Source organism: Cebus imitator, unplaced genomic scaffold (assembly GCF_001604975.1).
Source record: "Cebus imitator isolate Cc_AM_T3 unplaced genomic scaffold, Cebus_imitator-1.0 Scaffold106, whole genome shotgun sequence".
NCBI lineage: Eukaryota > Metazoa > Chordata > Mammalia > Primates > Cebidae > Cebus > Cebus imitator.
Genome location: NW_016107421.1, coordinates 4,554,596 through 4,571,406, shown reverse-complemented (window position 1 = coordinate 4,571,406; position 16,811 = coordinate 4,554,596). Strand labels below are relative to the sequence as shown.

At 51.3% G+C, this 16,811-nt stretch overlaps 1 protein-coding gene across 5 annotated transcripts in view; it reads right to left on the bottom strand.

Annotated features, from left to right (window-relative positions):
* Window positions 1-16,811, bottom strand: part of MLPH (melanophilin) — a 59,302-nt gene that overhangs the window by 27,453 nt on the left and 15,038 nt on the right. For all 5 annotated transcript variants that reach the window (XM_037741760.1, XM_037741761.1, XM_017537745.2 and 2 more), the window contains 4 exons: window positions 8,676-8,897; window positions 8,386-8,498; window positions 3,000-3,103; window positions 1,546-1,665 (listed from right to left, as the gene is read on the bottom strand). In XM_037741760.1, coding sequence (XP_037597688.1) covers window positions 1,546-1,665; window positions 3,000-3,103; window positions 8,386-8,498; window positions 8,676-8,897 — 559 coding nt within the window. The remainder of the gene's footprint in view (window positions 1-1,545; window positions 1,666-2,999; window positions 3,104-8,385; window positions 8,499-8,675; window positions 8,898-16,811) is intronic.

Sequence of the window (16,811 nt, the reverse complement as noted above, 5' to 3'; positions counted from 1 at the left end):
CCTGCTTCATCCTCCCAAGCACCCAGCCCGCTCCACCAACAGCACCCTGCTTCATCCTCCCAAGCACCCAGCCCGCTCCACCTGAAGCCCACAGCCCCAGGTTAGCCACCTGAGGCTTCCTGCTGGCAATGGAGCTTCATCTCACGGCTAATAACCTTAAACTAAAATAGCAGTTACAGACATTCAACTTTTCCAACACCCTAGGGTTTTATTCAGCCACAGTTCACTGTACAACCCCCCACGCAAGCCTATTCACAAGCCAGAATCTGGCTTTACTTCTACTAGGCCTAATTTGGCTAGAAAAGTCTATACCAAAGGCCATTACACAAACCCAAATTTCAGCCTCCATTACCCATTACTGTGTTTACTCAGAAAGGCCTAATTAAACTCTACTCTCTCTCTCTCTCTCTCTCTCTCTCTCTCTCTCTCTCTCTCGACAGAGTCTTGCTCTGTTGCCAGGCTGGAGTACAGTGGTGCAATCTTGGCTCACTGCAACCTCTGCCTCCTGCGTTCAAGCGATTCTCCTGCCTCAGCCTCCTGAGCAGCTGAGACTATAGGCGCCTGCCACCACACCCAGCTAATTTTTTTTTATTTTTTATTTTTTATTTTTTAAATTTTTTTTTTTTGAGACGGAGTTTCGCTCTTGTTACCCAGGCTGGAGTGCAATGGCGCGATCTTGGCTCACTGCAACCTCCGCCTCCTGGGCTCAGGCAATTCTCCTGCCTCAGCCTCCTGAGTAGCTGGGATTACAGGCACGCACCACCATGACCAGCTAATGTTTTTTGTATTTTTAGTAGAGACGGGTTTTCACCATGTTGACCAGGATGGTCTCGATCTCCTGACCTTCTGATCTGCCCACCTTGGCCTCCCAAGTGCTGGGATTACAGGCGTGAGCCACCGTCCTGGCCTACTTTCTCTCTTTGTTGATCCCATCCCTTCAACCAGTAGCTATCACTAATCAGCACCTTGAAGAGGTTCCTGAGACAAAAGCCACACGGCTAATAACTAAGGCAGCCACATGTCGTGTTTGCCTGGATGGCCCCTGCCATTGCTCTGTGTCCAGGTGTGATTATTAATAGTAGCCCGTATCATAGGATGGTCCTAGTTTGGGCAATAAAATGTATGTTCCCCTCCCACTAAGTTGAGATGCAGGCACAATGGCAGGCCCTGTCTGACTCCACCTCAGATGCCGTTCTCTGTCCTGCCCTCCTGAGTCTTGAGGGTTCTGCCTTATTTCTGTGCCAAGCACTGATCCCATTCCCTGGTCCCCCAGCTCATCTGCCCAGCCTCAGGGCCCTGCATAGGCCCCTGCTTCTCCAAGCTGCCTGCTCAGTATTTCCAGACATGCTAATCCTGGGGGGGGGTGTGAGGTCTCTGGATCCTGTTTCCCCACAACTGTCCCCCTCCCTGTCATGCCTTGGGAGCCAGGTGGGACTGTGTGGCCATCAGACACTGCTTCCAGAGTGCTGTCCCTCACCCAAGGCCTGAGCACCTGCCGCCCAGGTTCCTGGGAGGGGAAGGGGAAAGACATGAGGACCTGCTGACCTGCAGGCTGTCCATGGTCGCCGGGACTGAGGGCAGGTGCAGGGAGTGACCTTGAGGCTGACTGGAATCATCTGAGTCTCCCTCGAAGTCGAACTCGTGGATGGAGAGGAGGCGCTTTTTCTTAACAGGCACAAGACAGGGGAAGACTCAAGTCAGGGCTAGCTTGAGGGAGAGGACCAAGCACCCTGCCCCTCCCCAACCCTACGCTCAGCTTCCAGGGTGGCGAGGCAGGCTTCTCTTCCAGCCCAGCCACCTCCTCCACTAGGAACAAATCCGACTGAGCCCGGAGGGGAAGCTGGTTGGTGCTCATGGTGCCCATCCCCCCCAGGACGCAGGATCTGCATCTCCAGAACCTTGGCTGAGCGGAAAGAACACCGAGCTGAACCCCTGCCCCTGCCCAGGGGCCCCACCTTGGGGGCAGGTAGGCTGTTCCAGGGCTGGGAGAGGGGAGGATCCCTGGGGCTTTGGGTAAGGGGGGTGCGATGGCTAAGTAGGGCAGAGGTGGGCAAGCTCCTGAGAGCTCCTCATTCTTTAGATGCAAGAGCCTACATTTAGTTCTAAACCCCTCCCTCATTATAATCATTTTGATCCTTTAAACTGATCTATCATGTAGGGAATATTCCAGGCACTGGAGAGCATTCTGTGAACTTCAAACATAGCATGAATGAAATGTTCTCAAGCAGAAGATGAATATGTTCCCCTCACAGCAACTGCAAAGACCTGGTTCACGTTGAATCTCACTGGCCTGTCTCTCTCCTAGCGTCTACGTCTGAACCCCTGCTCACCCACCCAGCCCCTTCCTCCAACTGCTGCCCCTTTCTGTATCCCACCCCAAAACCCAGGGGTTACAGTGCTTTTCTCTCCTATAAGTTAGACAATATGCGAACACAGGAACAAACACAAGGCTCATAGTTGGCCAAAAAAAAAAAAAAAAGAATAAAAACCCAGAAGGAGAAAACATCTCAGAGGAGAGTCTGAGGGTCCACTTTCCTGAAAGCTGCAAAGGCGGCTGCTCTCAGGACCCTGAGAGCCTTCCAGGACCCCGAGAGCCTTCCGGGACCCTGAGAGCCTTCCGGGACCCCGAGAGCCTTCCGGGACCCTGAGAGCCTTCCGGGACCCCGAGAGCCTTCCAGGACCCCTGCCTGCTCTACAGCAGCCCCCTGCACTCACTGTACCTGTGTTCCCCTGGACTCTTTCCACACACTCAGCAGGCTGTGCCCATCCACAGATGGCTTCTGAGGCTTCTGATGGTGGAAGCACTGCTCCTGCTTGGTGCTCAGTGATCTCAGAGATTACTGAGGCCTGGGAAGGGCAGCAGATTCTTGATGCTCACACAGTAGGAGCTAGTGGAGTTGTGGACAGAGCATCGAGGTTTTCAGGAAATCAGAGCCTGAGGTTTCAGCTGTGTGGAGGAATCGAGGTGGCTGAGGAGGGGGTTACTGGAGATGACTTACTTTGCTGCCAAAGGGCTGGACCTGGGCCTCTGAGTCCTGTTCTCCATCCTCATCCGTCTGCTCGCTGTCTCCACTTCTCTCTCCAGAAATTGGCTCAGGCCCAGCTGCAATAGATACCTGCATGACTCCACCCAAGGACAGCCATTCTAGAAGCAAGCCATTTGACAGTCCATACACATACCCATCCTCCAATCTATCCATCTACCTACCAACCCCTCCCTCCTTCCCTCCTTCACCCATTCACTCACCTATCCACCCAGAAATGTATCCCTCCATCTACCCATCTGCCAATCCATCCATCCACCCATCCATCCATCCATCCATCCATCCACCCATCCATCCACCCATCCATCCATCTATTCACCTACCCGCCCACCCATTTATCCACTCATCCACCCACTCAATAGGCAGCCCATTCATCCATGCATGCATGCTTGCAGGCATCCATCCATCCATCCATCCACTCACCCACCCACTTACCTATCCTCCACCCAGCTATTCATTCATCCACTCACTTAATCAGTGGCCCATCCACCCATGTATTCATCCATCCATCCCTCCATCCATCCCTCCATCCACCCACTCATCATCAATCCATCCATACATCCATCTACCCAATCAATCAGTGGCTCATCCACTCACCCACTCATCCATCCCTCCCTCCTTCATCCATGAACCCGCCCACCCATCAATCCATTTATCCATCCATCCACTCAGTCAATCAGTGGTCCATCTATCCATGTACCCACTCATTCACCTACCCATCTGCACATCCATTTACCTATCCATATATTCATCTATCCTTCCACCTACCACCCATCCCACTCTCTTTCATTCATCTACCCATCCACCCAGCTGTCCACCCATCCACCCACCAATGCACGCATCTACTCAGACATCTATCTATCCATCCACCCATCCACTTACTTACCTATCTATCCATCCATCTATCCATCATCCACCCATCCACTTACTTATCCATCCATCCATGCAGCCACCCATCTATCCACTCATTCACTTACCCATCCACCCATCCACCTACCTATTCATCCACTCATCTATCCATCCATCCACTACCCATCCCTCCCTCCTTCATCCATCTACCCATCCACCCAGATGCCTACCCATCCACCCACCAATCCATCCATCCACTTAGCCATCTATCCATCCATCCACTATCTATCTCTCCATCCACCCACCACCCACTCGCCTATCTACTTGCCCACCCATCCATACAACCACTCACCTACCACCTTAGATGCCCATCCATCCACCTATCCATTCATCCATCCATTCATCATCCATCCATCCATCCATCCATCCATCTCTCCCTCTCCCACAATCCACCCACTGACTGAGAAACATCCAGACAAGGCTCTCTGCTGGCCTTTCATAGGCCTATCCAAACACCACTTAGAGCTGGTCTGAATTACAGTATAAAAACCAGTACTCTGCATCAATGTTCCCAATCAGTTGCCAATGTTACCAATGATTGTTGCCAACAGATCTGACCATGTCTGCAGGATTGTACTTATTGGGCAGTGGAAAGACCCTGGAGCTGTGGAGTGTGAAGGAGACCTGGAACAAAGTCATGTTCTCCCAAACACATGGCTTTACCGGCAGGCTCATAGCATTTGCTGGTCAGCAGGTCTGGCCTCAGCACTGAGGGAGGGAGGTGAGGCTCAGCACTCATGCCCCCTTTCCTTTCTCTGCCCCACAGGGCTCCTTCCTCACACTGAGCTCCTGGGCCTGGCCTCCCTAGCACAGCTCACAGTCTTTTTCTCCTTTCTTCCACTCACCTTGGCCTGGCCTGTGTGGGACTGTGCCAAGCGACTCAGTAAAGGGACCCCAGGGTTTAGTGCTGGGAGGCCCCGTGGACCATCCACCTTTGTATTCCAGGGACTGCCGAGGGCACAGCTGGCACTGTGGAGCTTGGATCCTCTGGGCCCAGCCAGGCCTTGCTGCCCCTGGATACCCTTGCCCTGGATACCCCCCAGGGGCCTACCCCTGGCTCTCTGTGCCTCTGGGATCACAGGTGTGAACAAGCAGGCCTTGGTGCTTCGGAGCGAGCACTGTCAGCTGCAAAGGGCTACAGGACTGTGGGTGCAGGGCCCGGGGTGGCCTCAGAGCCACCTTCACTCTCTGCTCCGTGACGCAGGAGCTGGCCCTGCACGTCACACCTCTGCCTGGCCTGCTGCTCTCTGAGGGCTCAGCCCCCAGCGAGTGGGAGCGGGAAAAGGAAGAACGAATGTGTTCCTTTCTGGGGCTTCCAGTCCGAAGCCCTTGGCTCTGACAGCTGGTCCAGCTTCATCAGGGCCCCTGAGACACGGTCACCAGCCAGTGGCATCCCTCCCACTCCTGGAGGAAGAAAGGCAAAGAAGACTCTAGACAGACAGGCCTTCCTGGGCCCCCCTCAGCCTGTCAGCAGTAGACCCAGCCTTGCTGTATAATCCTCTTTCACACGCTGTCCATCCTTTCTTGAACTTAAGCATAAAAGTGGACAGTTTCCCTGCATCTGTGGGTCTTCATTCTGAAGGCTCCCATGTATACATGGTGAACACATTGCTATGTCTTTTGTCCAATGAATCTGCCTTTTATGAATTGATTTTTCTGCAAACTTTCAGAAGGTGAAAGCTTTTGGCTCCGAATATGCCCAGGTGATGGGGCCAGAGAGCAGACCTGGTTTTAGCTTTGTTCTCTCTGGACAGTGAATGCTGTGAAGAGACGCATCCCAAACCACCAGGCAGAGACCCTGAGGTGTGACCTCCCCCTGCACCCAGGGATGCGGAAATGGGCTTTCTGGGGCCTGGGGCCCCGCCTATCAGGGTGATGTCCCAGCCTCCACGATGAACATGAAGAGGAAGCATCCCAGGCTCGGAGATCCTTTTAGTGTTGGCCCCTGTCATCACTCTGCACTTGAACCAAGGGTTTGGGTAACACTATCCTATCTAACTAATCAAGTCATGCTAAAAAAAAAAAAAAAAAATTCCGCTTTCCTGACACAGAACAGAGATTTTCTGACAACTCTTGATAGGGAGGAGAACACAAAAATAGAGCCACACGAGCATAAAGAACTTAGTGTTGACGTCAGGTGAGCTCTCACTGCCAGGCAAAGCTACCACCAAGGGAAAGGCACGGGGAGGGAAGGTTTGGGTGTTGGGGGGCTGTGTGCTCAGTGGCCAGCCCAGAGTTTTCCTTCCTTTCCACTAAGCTGTTTCCTGCAGAGCCGGCCGGGTCTCCTGTGGAAGCCTCGGTGAGACACCCAGCACTCTGCAGGTTCACTCAGTGAAGACCCCCAGAGGCCCACCTACCAGCTGGACAAGGTCTGCATTAGGCCCTGGCTGGACCAGGTTTCAAAACCTTAACCTTAACCTTTTATGCCCTACTTTTTTTTAAAAAAGGCCCAGCTTTCCCAGTTTTTGTGTTCCTTGCTTGCGCCCTGTTTTGATGTTGTAGTTATAGGTGCCCAGCATCGGGGAACGCAGCCCCTGTGGGACTCGGGGGAGCTGCTGGGAATCCAAGTTCAAGGGACAGCTGTCTTCTGTTGCCCCACAGTGCCACCTCCTGGCCCTTGGTGGTGATGATTTTGAAGTCCGCAGGTTGGGGCGGATGGCGTGAACTCCAGCAGCTCTGGGCTGAGCATCGGAAACCCTGCACCTTCAAAATGACACAGCTTCCTGAGCCCACCCCAGTCCCTAAAAGCTGCCTCTGGGGTTGAGATTCTCACATGCTTGAGAGCATGACTTTTCCCGCTGTTACGCGTCATTTCCCTCCCTAAGCCTGGTGGGGGTGACTGGAGGCTGGACCAAGCCCCTTCGGCTGCTGGAAGACCCTTCAGTGGGCCCTGGGCTGGCCATGTGCATGTGGGGAGGTGGGATTTGCTGCTGGGCTTCATGACCGCCGTGTAGAACAGGGTGATGGCCTCTCCCCATGTCATCGGCCATTCCTAGTCACACCTGTCGTTACAGCATGTAATCAGTGGAGCCTCCTTTTACTCTTGAAAATGCCCTGGTTTGGGTGATTTATCAGACTCGTCCCCACCCCCACCCCCACTCAGGCCAACCAAGACGTGCAGCCGCCCTGTGGTGTGCGGTGTGCTCTCCAGGGGTGCCACTCGGTGGCCTCTGTCCTAAATTAAAAGCTGTGCTAAGATGCTGTGAAATGCTTGCTGCTGGGCCAGTGAGAGCTTGAATGCTCCAAGGGTGTCTATGACAACTTCTGCTTCTCCAATCAAACTTGGCTTTAAGGGACAGGCACAAATAAGGTGTCTCTCCAGAAAGAAGGCCTGGGGGAGACACCTGGGCTGGGGCATGGTGAGGATACCCCAGTCCAGAAGCACAGCCTCTGCCCTGGATGTGCCCAGCTGCTGGAGCCAGGCAGTTGCCTCCTGGCCCTGGAGAAACTCACCTTGGTCTTGCAGATGGAGTCATCCAGGACACTGAGACCCCAGACACCCAGCTTGATGGGGAATATCCCACCCAAATGCTTGTCCAGGCTTAGTAGCAGAAGCCTGGGACTCAGGTAACAGGGACAATGACCTTTCTCAAAAACACCGCTGAGTTAGCTCCCTTCAAACTCCAATGCAGAAGACTCAGGCATCCTCCCTCCCCCGCCCCCCCGAAAAGATCTCTTTCAAGTGCCTTACAGGAGGATATGATAGGCAAACACATTGTTTAGTTTAAGCCTACTGCCTGGATTGCAAATTCATCATGAGATAAATACTTGGATTCAGAAGACAAAAACAATTGAATTACAACAGATTTCTCTAAATGTTGATAATCACCAGATTCATGTGAAATGTTTGTTGAAAAGACAGAGTCTCGGCCCCAAACCAGATGTCCCAGGGAAGAAAGGCTTGGAAAACATGTAACATTAACAAGCACTCTGGCGATTCAATCAGCAGCTGCTTTCAGAAACTTGGCTTTGAGTTTTCAACTTACTTTGAAGATTTGAAAACAATACAATTTCAAATATTGGCAACTTCAACAGCACCCAGGACTTCTGAGGTGCTCTGACAAGTCCAGTGGGGTGCAGAGGTTTGCACCTCACATAAAAAGATGCCAACTTCACAGGGCATAGTGGCTCACGCCTGTAGTCCCAGCACTTGGGGAGGCCGAGGTGGGTAGATTGCTGAAGCCCAGGAGTTCAAGGCCAGCCTGGGCAACATGGTGAGATGCCTGTCTCTACAAAAATTAAATTAAAAAAAAAAGCAGCCAACTTCACATAAGATACCAGAAGGAGGAATTGACAGACAAGCGCATGCACACACGTACGTGCACACACACACACGCACACACGCACACACACACGCACACTCCAAAGGAACATGCTTTAATATTCCTAACATGCCTGGGAATAAAAGCCCTTCCCACTGTCCACTCCTTACCTCCACTCTGCAGCCGCCCACGGAGGGACTGGATCACTTTGGCACTTCCGAACCTCTTGAAGCGGGCTTTCACGTGCTCATAGTACCACTCCAGTGAGCCGATCTTCACAACTCTGCAGAGACAAGCACAGGCCCGTGGCACTGCCTGTGTGCTGCACACAGGCCTGCATAAATCACGCACACACAAGTGTGCGCATGTGTGCGTCCAGCCTTCGTCAGCTAGCCCCACTGAAGGCACACGCCAGATCCAGAAACTATCAAGGTCATTTGACCTCAAGGCTTGGGCTTACCTGGCCAGATGGCAGGGGTCACAGAGCCAGGCCTGCTCCTCTGGGTCGATGCAGCCACAGCTTTTGCAGGTGAAGAGGCCGCATTCCAGACACTGCCTTTTGCTGTTCACAAGCAGCCGGTAGGGCTGCAGGCAGTGGGCACAGTGGGTCTCGTTCAGATGGGCAGTGTCGGAAAGCAGCTCCCTCTTGGAGCTTTCCTTCTTAATCTTGCCCTTCAGCCCCCTTGGAAAGATATCAGAAACAAGAAATATATCAGACATCTTGTTTTTGCAACAGGCTTTAAATGTGTACATGTACACACACACACACACATGCATACAAACACATGCACACATACACACAAACAGCAACTGTTTCCTATGCAGAAAACAGTGACCCAAAGTTGGGCAAAAGTACACAGGCATCTTTGTGTTGAGGGCTGAGCTCAAACGGGCAATTTTCATAGGCTGGAATGGATTGGAAACACGAGATTTCATAGAAATGACATTGAATTTAAGCCTTTCTGTGGCTGTTTACAATCGTACCAATTTTGGTCAACAGGTTACTGTACCCTCCCCACGGCGGTCACGGAGTCCTGAGGGCAAAGCCAGATGGCAGTTCCTGATCAAGCAGTTTTGGGTCTCTTCCAGCAGGGGGGCAAGAGTTGAGCTAATGCCCAGGTTTGCTCCCCTAGAGCGCAGATGAAATGGCTCAGCGAGTTTCCAGAGCAGCATTCATCCAGCATCGGGAAGTCCCAGTAAAACCACGGTTCTCCTAGACCATCCGGGTTTAAATAACACACAGCTTCCTGGTGAACCTGCCAAGTTGAACTTATTGGAAAATGTACCCTTGGATGATAATGAAAACGTTTCTTTTGTTCTAGATTTCAGAGAATGTCTGCCAAACGTAATATTTTCAGCTTCAGATGACATAAAATTAATCCATTCTTAGTGACAAAAACAAGAAGGACACTAGGTGCCATTGTCTCGTGAGAACTCTGAAGTGCACCGATTTTGATGGGGACACCCAGAGTGTGACAGAGGTGAGGAGAGTGGAGGGATCCACGAGGTGATGGGAGGCCATCTCAGGCTGCAGGAGTTTCTCTTAAATAACAGCCCAGAGGAGTCCTGGGCAGCAGCTGGAGCTTGATCTATTTCAGGGGCTGACACTGGGGGAAAGGATAATAATACTCTGCTTTAGATTCTGTAAAACATAACCTCCCTTCTTCATAGCCAGAGACTAGGAAGGGAAGGCAGAGAAGACCCCATTTGGGGAGAACAAATGACACCTGCCAGCCACTCCAGGACACATCAGCCAGACCCGCAGCTTCAGATCCTGAAGGGTGAACGGGGCCGGAGCAATCACGCCCTCTGCTTACTGGGTTGACTAGAAGTCACTCCTCAACAGGCAAAAGCCCAGCATCCGGCTCCAAGTTAAAGTTAGCTTCACGAATAAAAGACCCCCCCGAATGTGACTTATCATCAGAAACAGACTTGAAACAAGTTGGCTTGGTGTGCTGAATGGGGCATAAGAAAGTTCATATAGTCTCGATGAGAGGGATGGAGGAGACGCAGGAGGAAACCAGGCTGAGACGAGAGACCCACTGGCTCTGCTGGTGGGGGTGGAGAAGAGCTGGTGGAGACAGAGACGGCAAGGAGTCACAGCCACAGTGGAGGAGCCGTGGGCACGATCTCTACCGGGGAATATTAGGCCCAACGATTTCAAATAGTGATCTTCCAGGTGGTCCATGGACCTCTCCTCTGGAGGTTCCTAAGATCCTTTAGGGGGTGGGTCACAGGCTAAAGCTATTTTTGTAATGATACTGAGACATCTTTGCCCTTTCTTTGCTCTCGGACGCCTGCACCAAAGGTGTAGAAACACTGGTGGGGCTGGGCAAAGTGGCTCATGCCTGTAATCCCAGCACTTTGGGAGGCCAAGGCAGGCGGACTGCCTGAGCGCAGGAGTTCACAATCATCCTGGGCAACACAGTGAAATCCCTATCTACTAAAATACACAAAGTAGCCGGGGGTGGCGGCATGCGCCTGTAATCCCAGCTACTCGGGAGGCTGAGGCAGGAGAATTGCTTGAACCTGGGAGGTGGAGGTTGCAGTGAGCCGAGATTGTACCACTGCCCTCCAGCCTGGGTGACGGAGCAAGACTCTGTCTCAAAAAAAAAAAAAAAAATGGTGAGTAAACCACTGAGGCTTTAGCCGGAGTCAGAGCAGCGGTCCCAACTGTGCTACAGTCATTGTCTGCTTCATTGAAAAAGAGACGAGCCAGTTGTGGCGTGGCTCATACCTGTAATCCCAGCACTTTGGGAGGCCAAGGCAGGCAGATCACCTGAGGTCGGGAGTTCAAGACCAGCCTGGCCAACATGGTGAAACCCTGTCTCTACTAAAAATACAAAAATTAACCTGGCATAGTGGTGCATACCTGTAATCTCAGCTACTCAGGAGGCTGAGACAGGAGAGTCGCTTGAACCCAGGAGGCAGAGGTTGCAGTGAACCAAGATTGTGCCACTGCACTCCAGCCTGGGTAACAAGAGCGAAACTCCGTCTCAAAAAAAAAAAAAAACAAAAAAAACCAGAAAAAGAAATGAGAGGAAAAAACAGTTTCATTTAAGAACCACCTTGATGAAACACTGAAAGTTACGTCTTTCTGAACCATGGCCCCAGTCCGTGTATGATGAGCATGCAGTAGTACAGAAAGCTCTTCTGTCACATGTTGAAAAGTGACAGATATTTCTATCAAAGGGACGGGGCAATTGTTCAGATTGCAACCTGAGCTAGAAACTTCTCATGAAATGCCATTTCCACTTGAGAGAACAACTGAGAGATGAACTATTTCGACTTGGTATTTGGCAGATATTTTCTCAAAAATGAACAAAGTGAGACTCTCACTTCAAGGAAAAGAAGTGACAGTATTTATTGCCAGTAATAAAACGAAAGTTTTCAAGCACAAAGTAGGGTTTTGGAAATCACATATTCCCTGCTGTGAGCTTGACAGTTTCCAACACTGGGAGGTTTTTGATGAGATGCTGGTGAGAGCAACAGAAGTGATTCTCTTTTGGTATGCACATGAAATGTGTCAACATTTGAGAAGTCTGCATAACTCAGTGAGCCAGTGTTTTCCAAATGATTAATGCATAGTGTTACAAAAATCATACAGGGGTAGAAAATCCATTTCAAGTGCAAGGGAGACCAATGGATTTCAACAAACAGAAAAGGAAAAGTTTGTTAATATGGCTTCAGATTCCACATCGAAATTAACCTTTAAGAAACTACCAACTGGCTGGGCACGGTGGCTTACACCTGTAATCCCAGCACTTTGGGAGGCTGAGGCAGGCAGATCACCTAAAGTCAGGAGTTCAAGACTAGCCTGGCCAAATGGTGAAACCATCTCTACTAAAAATACAAAAATCAGCCAGGCATGGTGGAGCACGCCTGTAGTCACAGCTACTCAGGAGGCTGAGGCAGGAGAATCGCTTGAACCTGGGAAGCAGAGGTTGCAGTGAGCCAAGATCGCGCCACTGCACTCCAGCCTGGCAACAGAATGAGACTTTGTCTAAAAAAGAAAGAAAGAAAGAAACAAAGAAAGTAAGAAACAAACAAACGACCTACTGCCAGGCTTTCATGTTGTTACAAAACATAATGTTTATTATCTGCAAACGCTATTCAAATACTCCTTTTTTCAATTACGTGTCTGTGTGAGCCTAGATTTTCTCCGGCTACTACAGCCCAGACAACGTGTTACAACCCACGGAGTATAGGAGCAAGCAGAGAACTCAGCCATCTTCTGTTGTTTCAGACATCAAAGGGATTTGCAAAAATAGAACAATACCACTTGGCTTACTCATGATCTTGTTTTGGGAAAATCTCACTTTTTATAAAAATTGTATTTATGTTAACATGAAGAGGGTTTACTGTTATTTTAAAATGAGTGAATACATAAACATTTTTAACCTCCCAGTTTTAATTTCTGATATGGTAAATATTAATAGATATGACCTGTATAAGTAAAACTCTTTGGGGTTCTCAGTAATTTGGGAAATGTAAAGGGGTCCTGAGGCCCAAAGGTTCGAGAAACGCTGATTCCGAAGTCAAGTTTGCTCTCCCCAGAATGCGAAGAAAAGGGAGGAAGTGATGGGAGAGAGTGGGGAGATGGTGGGAAAGGCAGAGAAGGTGAGCTCCCCGGTGACGCGGAGCCCTGGAGACGAGCTGCATGGAGTGGAAGGGAGGTTCTGTCCTCGTCCTGGGGGCCGCATGGAGTGGAAGGGAGGTTCTGTCCTCCTCCTGGGGGCCGGGGAACCCACACTCCTGTCCTCTGCATTCCCATCTCCGGGTGGCCCTGGGACACCCTGCCGAGAGCTGTGACTGGTGGGGCAGAACACAGCCGAGGGGAGACTCCTGCCCTCAAGGGAGGCCAGGCGGCCTCTGAGGAAAGGGCGTATACTGGGGAAGGAAAACGCTTCCAGGATGGGAAGAGAAAGGGAAGTCCGCTTCTAAGATGGGGTCTGGGTGGAGAGGTGAGCCTCGCAGGGTGAAGGGGTCAGACCTGTGCCCTGCTCTGCCCCTCTTGAGGTGGAATCCAGACAGGCGTGTGTGGCGACATGCAGGAGTACTGGGGGGAGCCCGGGCTGGCGGGGCTGGTGGCCACCATTGTGGGCACAGCAGGGGGACGCTCCTACTGTGGCCTTCCTCGAGGTCCAGCACACAGGCCTGGGGAGAGCCTGCGTGAGGGGCTTGCATTGGGTGCTGGGGTGGTGGGGAGTCCACATCCTTACGGTCCTCAGACCACGCTCCCGCAGGATGGCACGAGGTGTGGGGCATCCAGGGGACTGCAGGGGCTTGGGGTTGATGGAGAGGCTGTGGCACATGGCTGGGATCACGGTCTCAGTGTTGGGGCCACCTGCATCTCAGTGCCCGGCCAGGACCCTTCGTGTACCAGCCAGTGGTCCCCATCCTGCAAGCCAACCTGCCCTCCATTCTGCATCCGGAGGTAGGGACAGTGTGCGGAGTCCAGGCCCCATCAACCCGGCCACTGGGAAGGCCATGAGCCCTTCCTCCAAGGCTCAGCTTCTGGCCTGGCCAAAAGCAGGGGTTGGGGAGCAGCGATGGGGTAGTGGGGAGCTCTGGGAGAGAAGCTGAGCCAGGAACAGAGACCCGGTAAGTGAGCAGCGTCCAGGAGATCCGAAGCACTGAAGCCTGCACTCTCTTGCTGCTCAAGGGCTGGGGCCTCACGAACAGAAGCAGATGGGAAATAAAAGACCTGCATTTTCTTCACACAGCTTGGTTGGGTGTTAGTGAGTTTCTGACCACGCCACAGAAGCAGACATCACCCTAACAGCACTGGAAAACTCTTCCAACCAAAGAAGAAACAAAGAAAGAGCTGGGTCCTCAGATTAGAAGGGTCGCTGGATGGTGGGAGATACCTGTGTAGACCGACAAGGCCACTTGGTTACAGGGTGGGTAAACCGCCTACCAGCATGGTGGATGGAACTGGCGGCCTCCAATGGGGATGAGGCTGTGCAGGGGGCCTTCTGTAAGGCTGAGGGCTGGCCGTGGGGCAGTGGCTCCCGTCCTACTGCTGCCATTGCAGAGAGCCACCAACTCCATGGCTTAAAACAACGCAAATGCTGGCCAGGCACATTTGGGAGGCTGAGGCAGGTGGATCACCTGAGGTCAGGAGTTCGAGACCAGCCTGACCAACATGATGAAACCCTGTCTCTACCAAAAATAAAAAAATTAGCCAGATGTGGTGGCACATGCCTATAATCCCAGCTACTTGGGAGGCTGAGGCAGGAGAATCACTTGAGCCCAGGAGGTGGAGGTTGCAGTGAGCTGAGATCTCACCACTGCACACCAGCCTGGGCAACAAGAGTGAAATTCCATCTCAAAAAACAAAACGAAAACAAAATACAATGAAAAACCAATGCAAATGTACTACCTGCCAGCTCTGGAGGGCAGAAGTTTGACTCGGTTTCACTGAGCTAACTTCAAGGTGCCAGCAGGACCGTGGCCCTTCCTGGAGCCCCCAAGGGAGAATCTGCTCTCTGGCAGTTCATCTTCTTGAGGGCTTCAGGCGTGTGGGCTCCTGGCCCCTTTCTCCATCTTCAAAACCAGCCATCCCCTCTGCTTCCAAGGCTCTGTGATGGTAACGGGCCCACCCAGGGAACCCGGGATCATCTCCCAGGTCCAGGCCAGCTGGTGAGCAGCCAAAATTGCATAATCCCCTTTGCCGTATAGCCTCATGATTTCATAGGTTCTGGGGATTGGGGACATCTTTTTTTTGGGGGGGCATTATTCTGCTTACCACTGGTAGCAGCATCCCCACAGCCTGGAGCGGAAAGTGTGTGAGCTTAGACTGTACTCCCAGCCATGTGGAACAGAGATCCTCAAAGACAAATCCACACTCCATGCCATTCCTGAGAAAACAGCCTGAAGACAGACCCCAGGTGATGGAAAAATAATTCCTGACGGTGACCCTGAGTCGGGGGCTGGGGCACAAAAGACCCAGTGAGTCACAGGATTGAGGGCCCAAATGGCTGAAGTGCAGCAACCAAACAAACCCCCACATCGGGATCCAGACTCCAGAACCAGGTGTTAGGAATTACCGAGAGGGAGCAGGAAACTCACTGAAGTTCTTGGAGATCCACTGAAGGAGAAGGCCAAGATGACGGTAAAAACGGTGAAGAGGAAGTGAGTGGTGGTGTGATAAGGCAGGCACTGAGAGACTGAGCCTCAGAGAACCTCGTAAAAGATCTGAGACCGACGTTCCCCTAGGCTTCCTGTTTCGGCCCCTATTTTTTTCATCTCTAGAGTTGCCTGTGTCAATGACACCAACTAGACCAGGTAAGGGTGATTTCAAATTCCTTATGATAAAAAACTTATTTATATTTATTATTATAATTTTTTTGAGATGGAGTTTCGCTCTGTTGTCCAGGCTGGAGTTAAGTGGAGCAATCTTGGCTGAGTACAGCCTTTGCCCCTGGGGTTCAAGCGATTCTCCTGTCTCAGCCTTCCAAATAGCTTACATGACAAGTGTCTGCCACCATGCCTGGCTAATTTTTGTATTTTTAATAGAGATGGGGTTTTGCCATGCTAACCAGGCTGGTCTTGAACTCCTGACCTCAGGTGATCTACCTGCCTCGGCCTCCCACAGTGCTAGGGTTACAGGTGTGAGTCACTGACCCCGGCCAAAAAAAATTTTGTTTTTAAAGCCAGCCACCATTTGGCCATGTCTCGTACTGGAGACCCTTCACAGATTCTCTCAGGAACCTCCTGTGTTTTCAGAGACCACAAATCCACGCCACCACCTATTTGCCTTTCCAGGGCAGGCTGGCAGGCCTAATATTTGATTTGTGGGCTGTGTCCTTCAAAACAGGGTGTTCCGTTTGGGCTTCAGTCTTTCCCCCAGGGCGTGCGTCACCCAAGTCTGGCTATGCACAGTCTCATAGTTCTTCCTGGACTTGGGGAATATCCATTAATTTCTACCTTAGCCACAGCTGAGGGGCATCCTAACAACACAGAAAGCAGTTACTGGAAGGAGTTGACACAGGATGATATAAAGCAAGACACAAATAAGCACCAGTGCAAGCTCCCGGGTGCCAAGGTGGAGGCTTGCTCCTTCTGTCCACAGCCTGAGGTCCCTCGGGTCCAGGACAGCAATGGGTGCCCGAGAAGTTCTGGGCTCTTCTAGGGACAGAGGGAGTTAAAAAGCTGTGACTATTAACCGGTGTTCCCTTCAAGAAGCTTTACTTTGGCGCTACTTTGTATTTGTAGAACATTAAAAAATAACATGTGATGATCTTTTCTGTACTTAAAACCTTTTTAATAGCCAAGTAATATGAATGAATCTAAAACCCTCGAGACGAGAGCACCCTGGGGACCACTTCTATGGAACTCAGCTTGCAGGAAAACAGAGACAAAGGAACTTTGGTGCAAACGTCACGGGGATATCCTCACCTAACTCCAGATTGTGAAAAATTCAACAAAAGCAAACGGCTAGCTTTCTTCTACACATAAGCTTCAAAGGAAAAAGAGAGAGAGCTGGAAAGAATTCTTACAGATTCAAAAAGACTTAAAAGAGACAGCAAGCAAGTATAGGATCCGGACCTTATTTGGAGAGGTGCAGAAAAGTTTGAACACACACTGGATA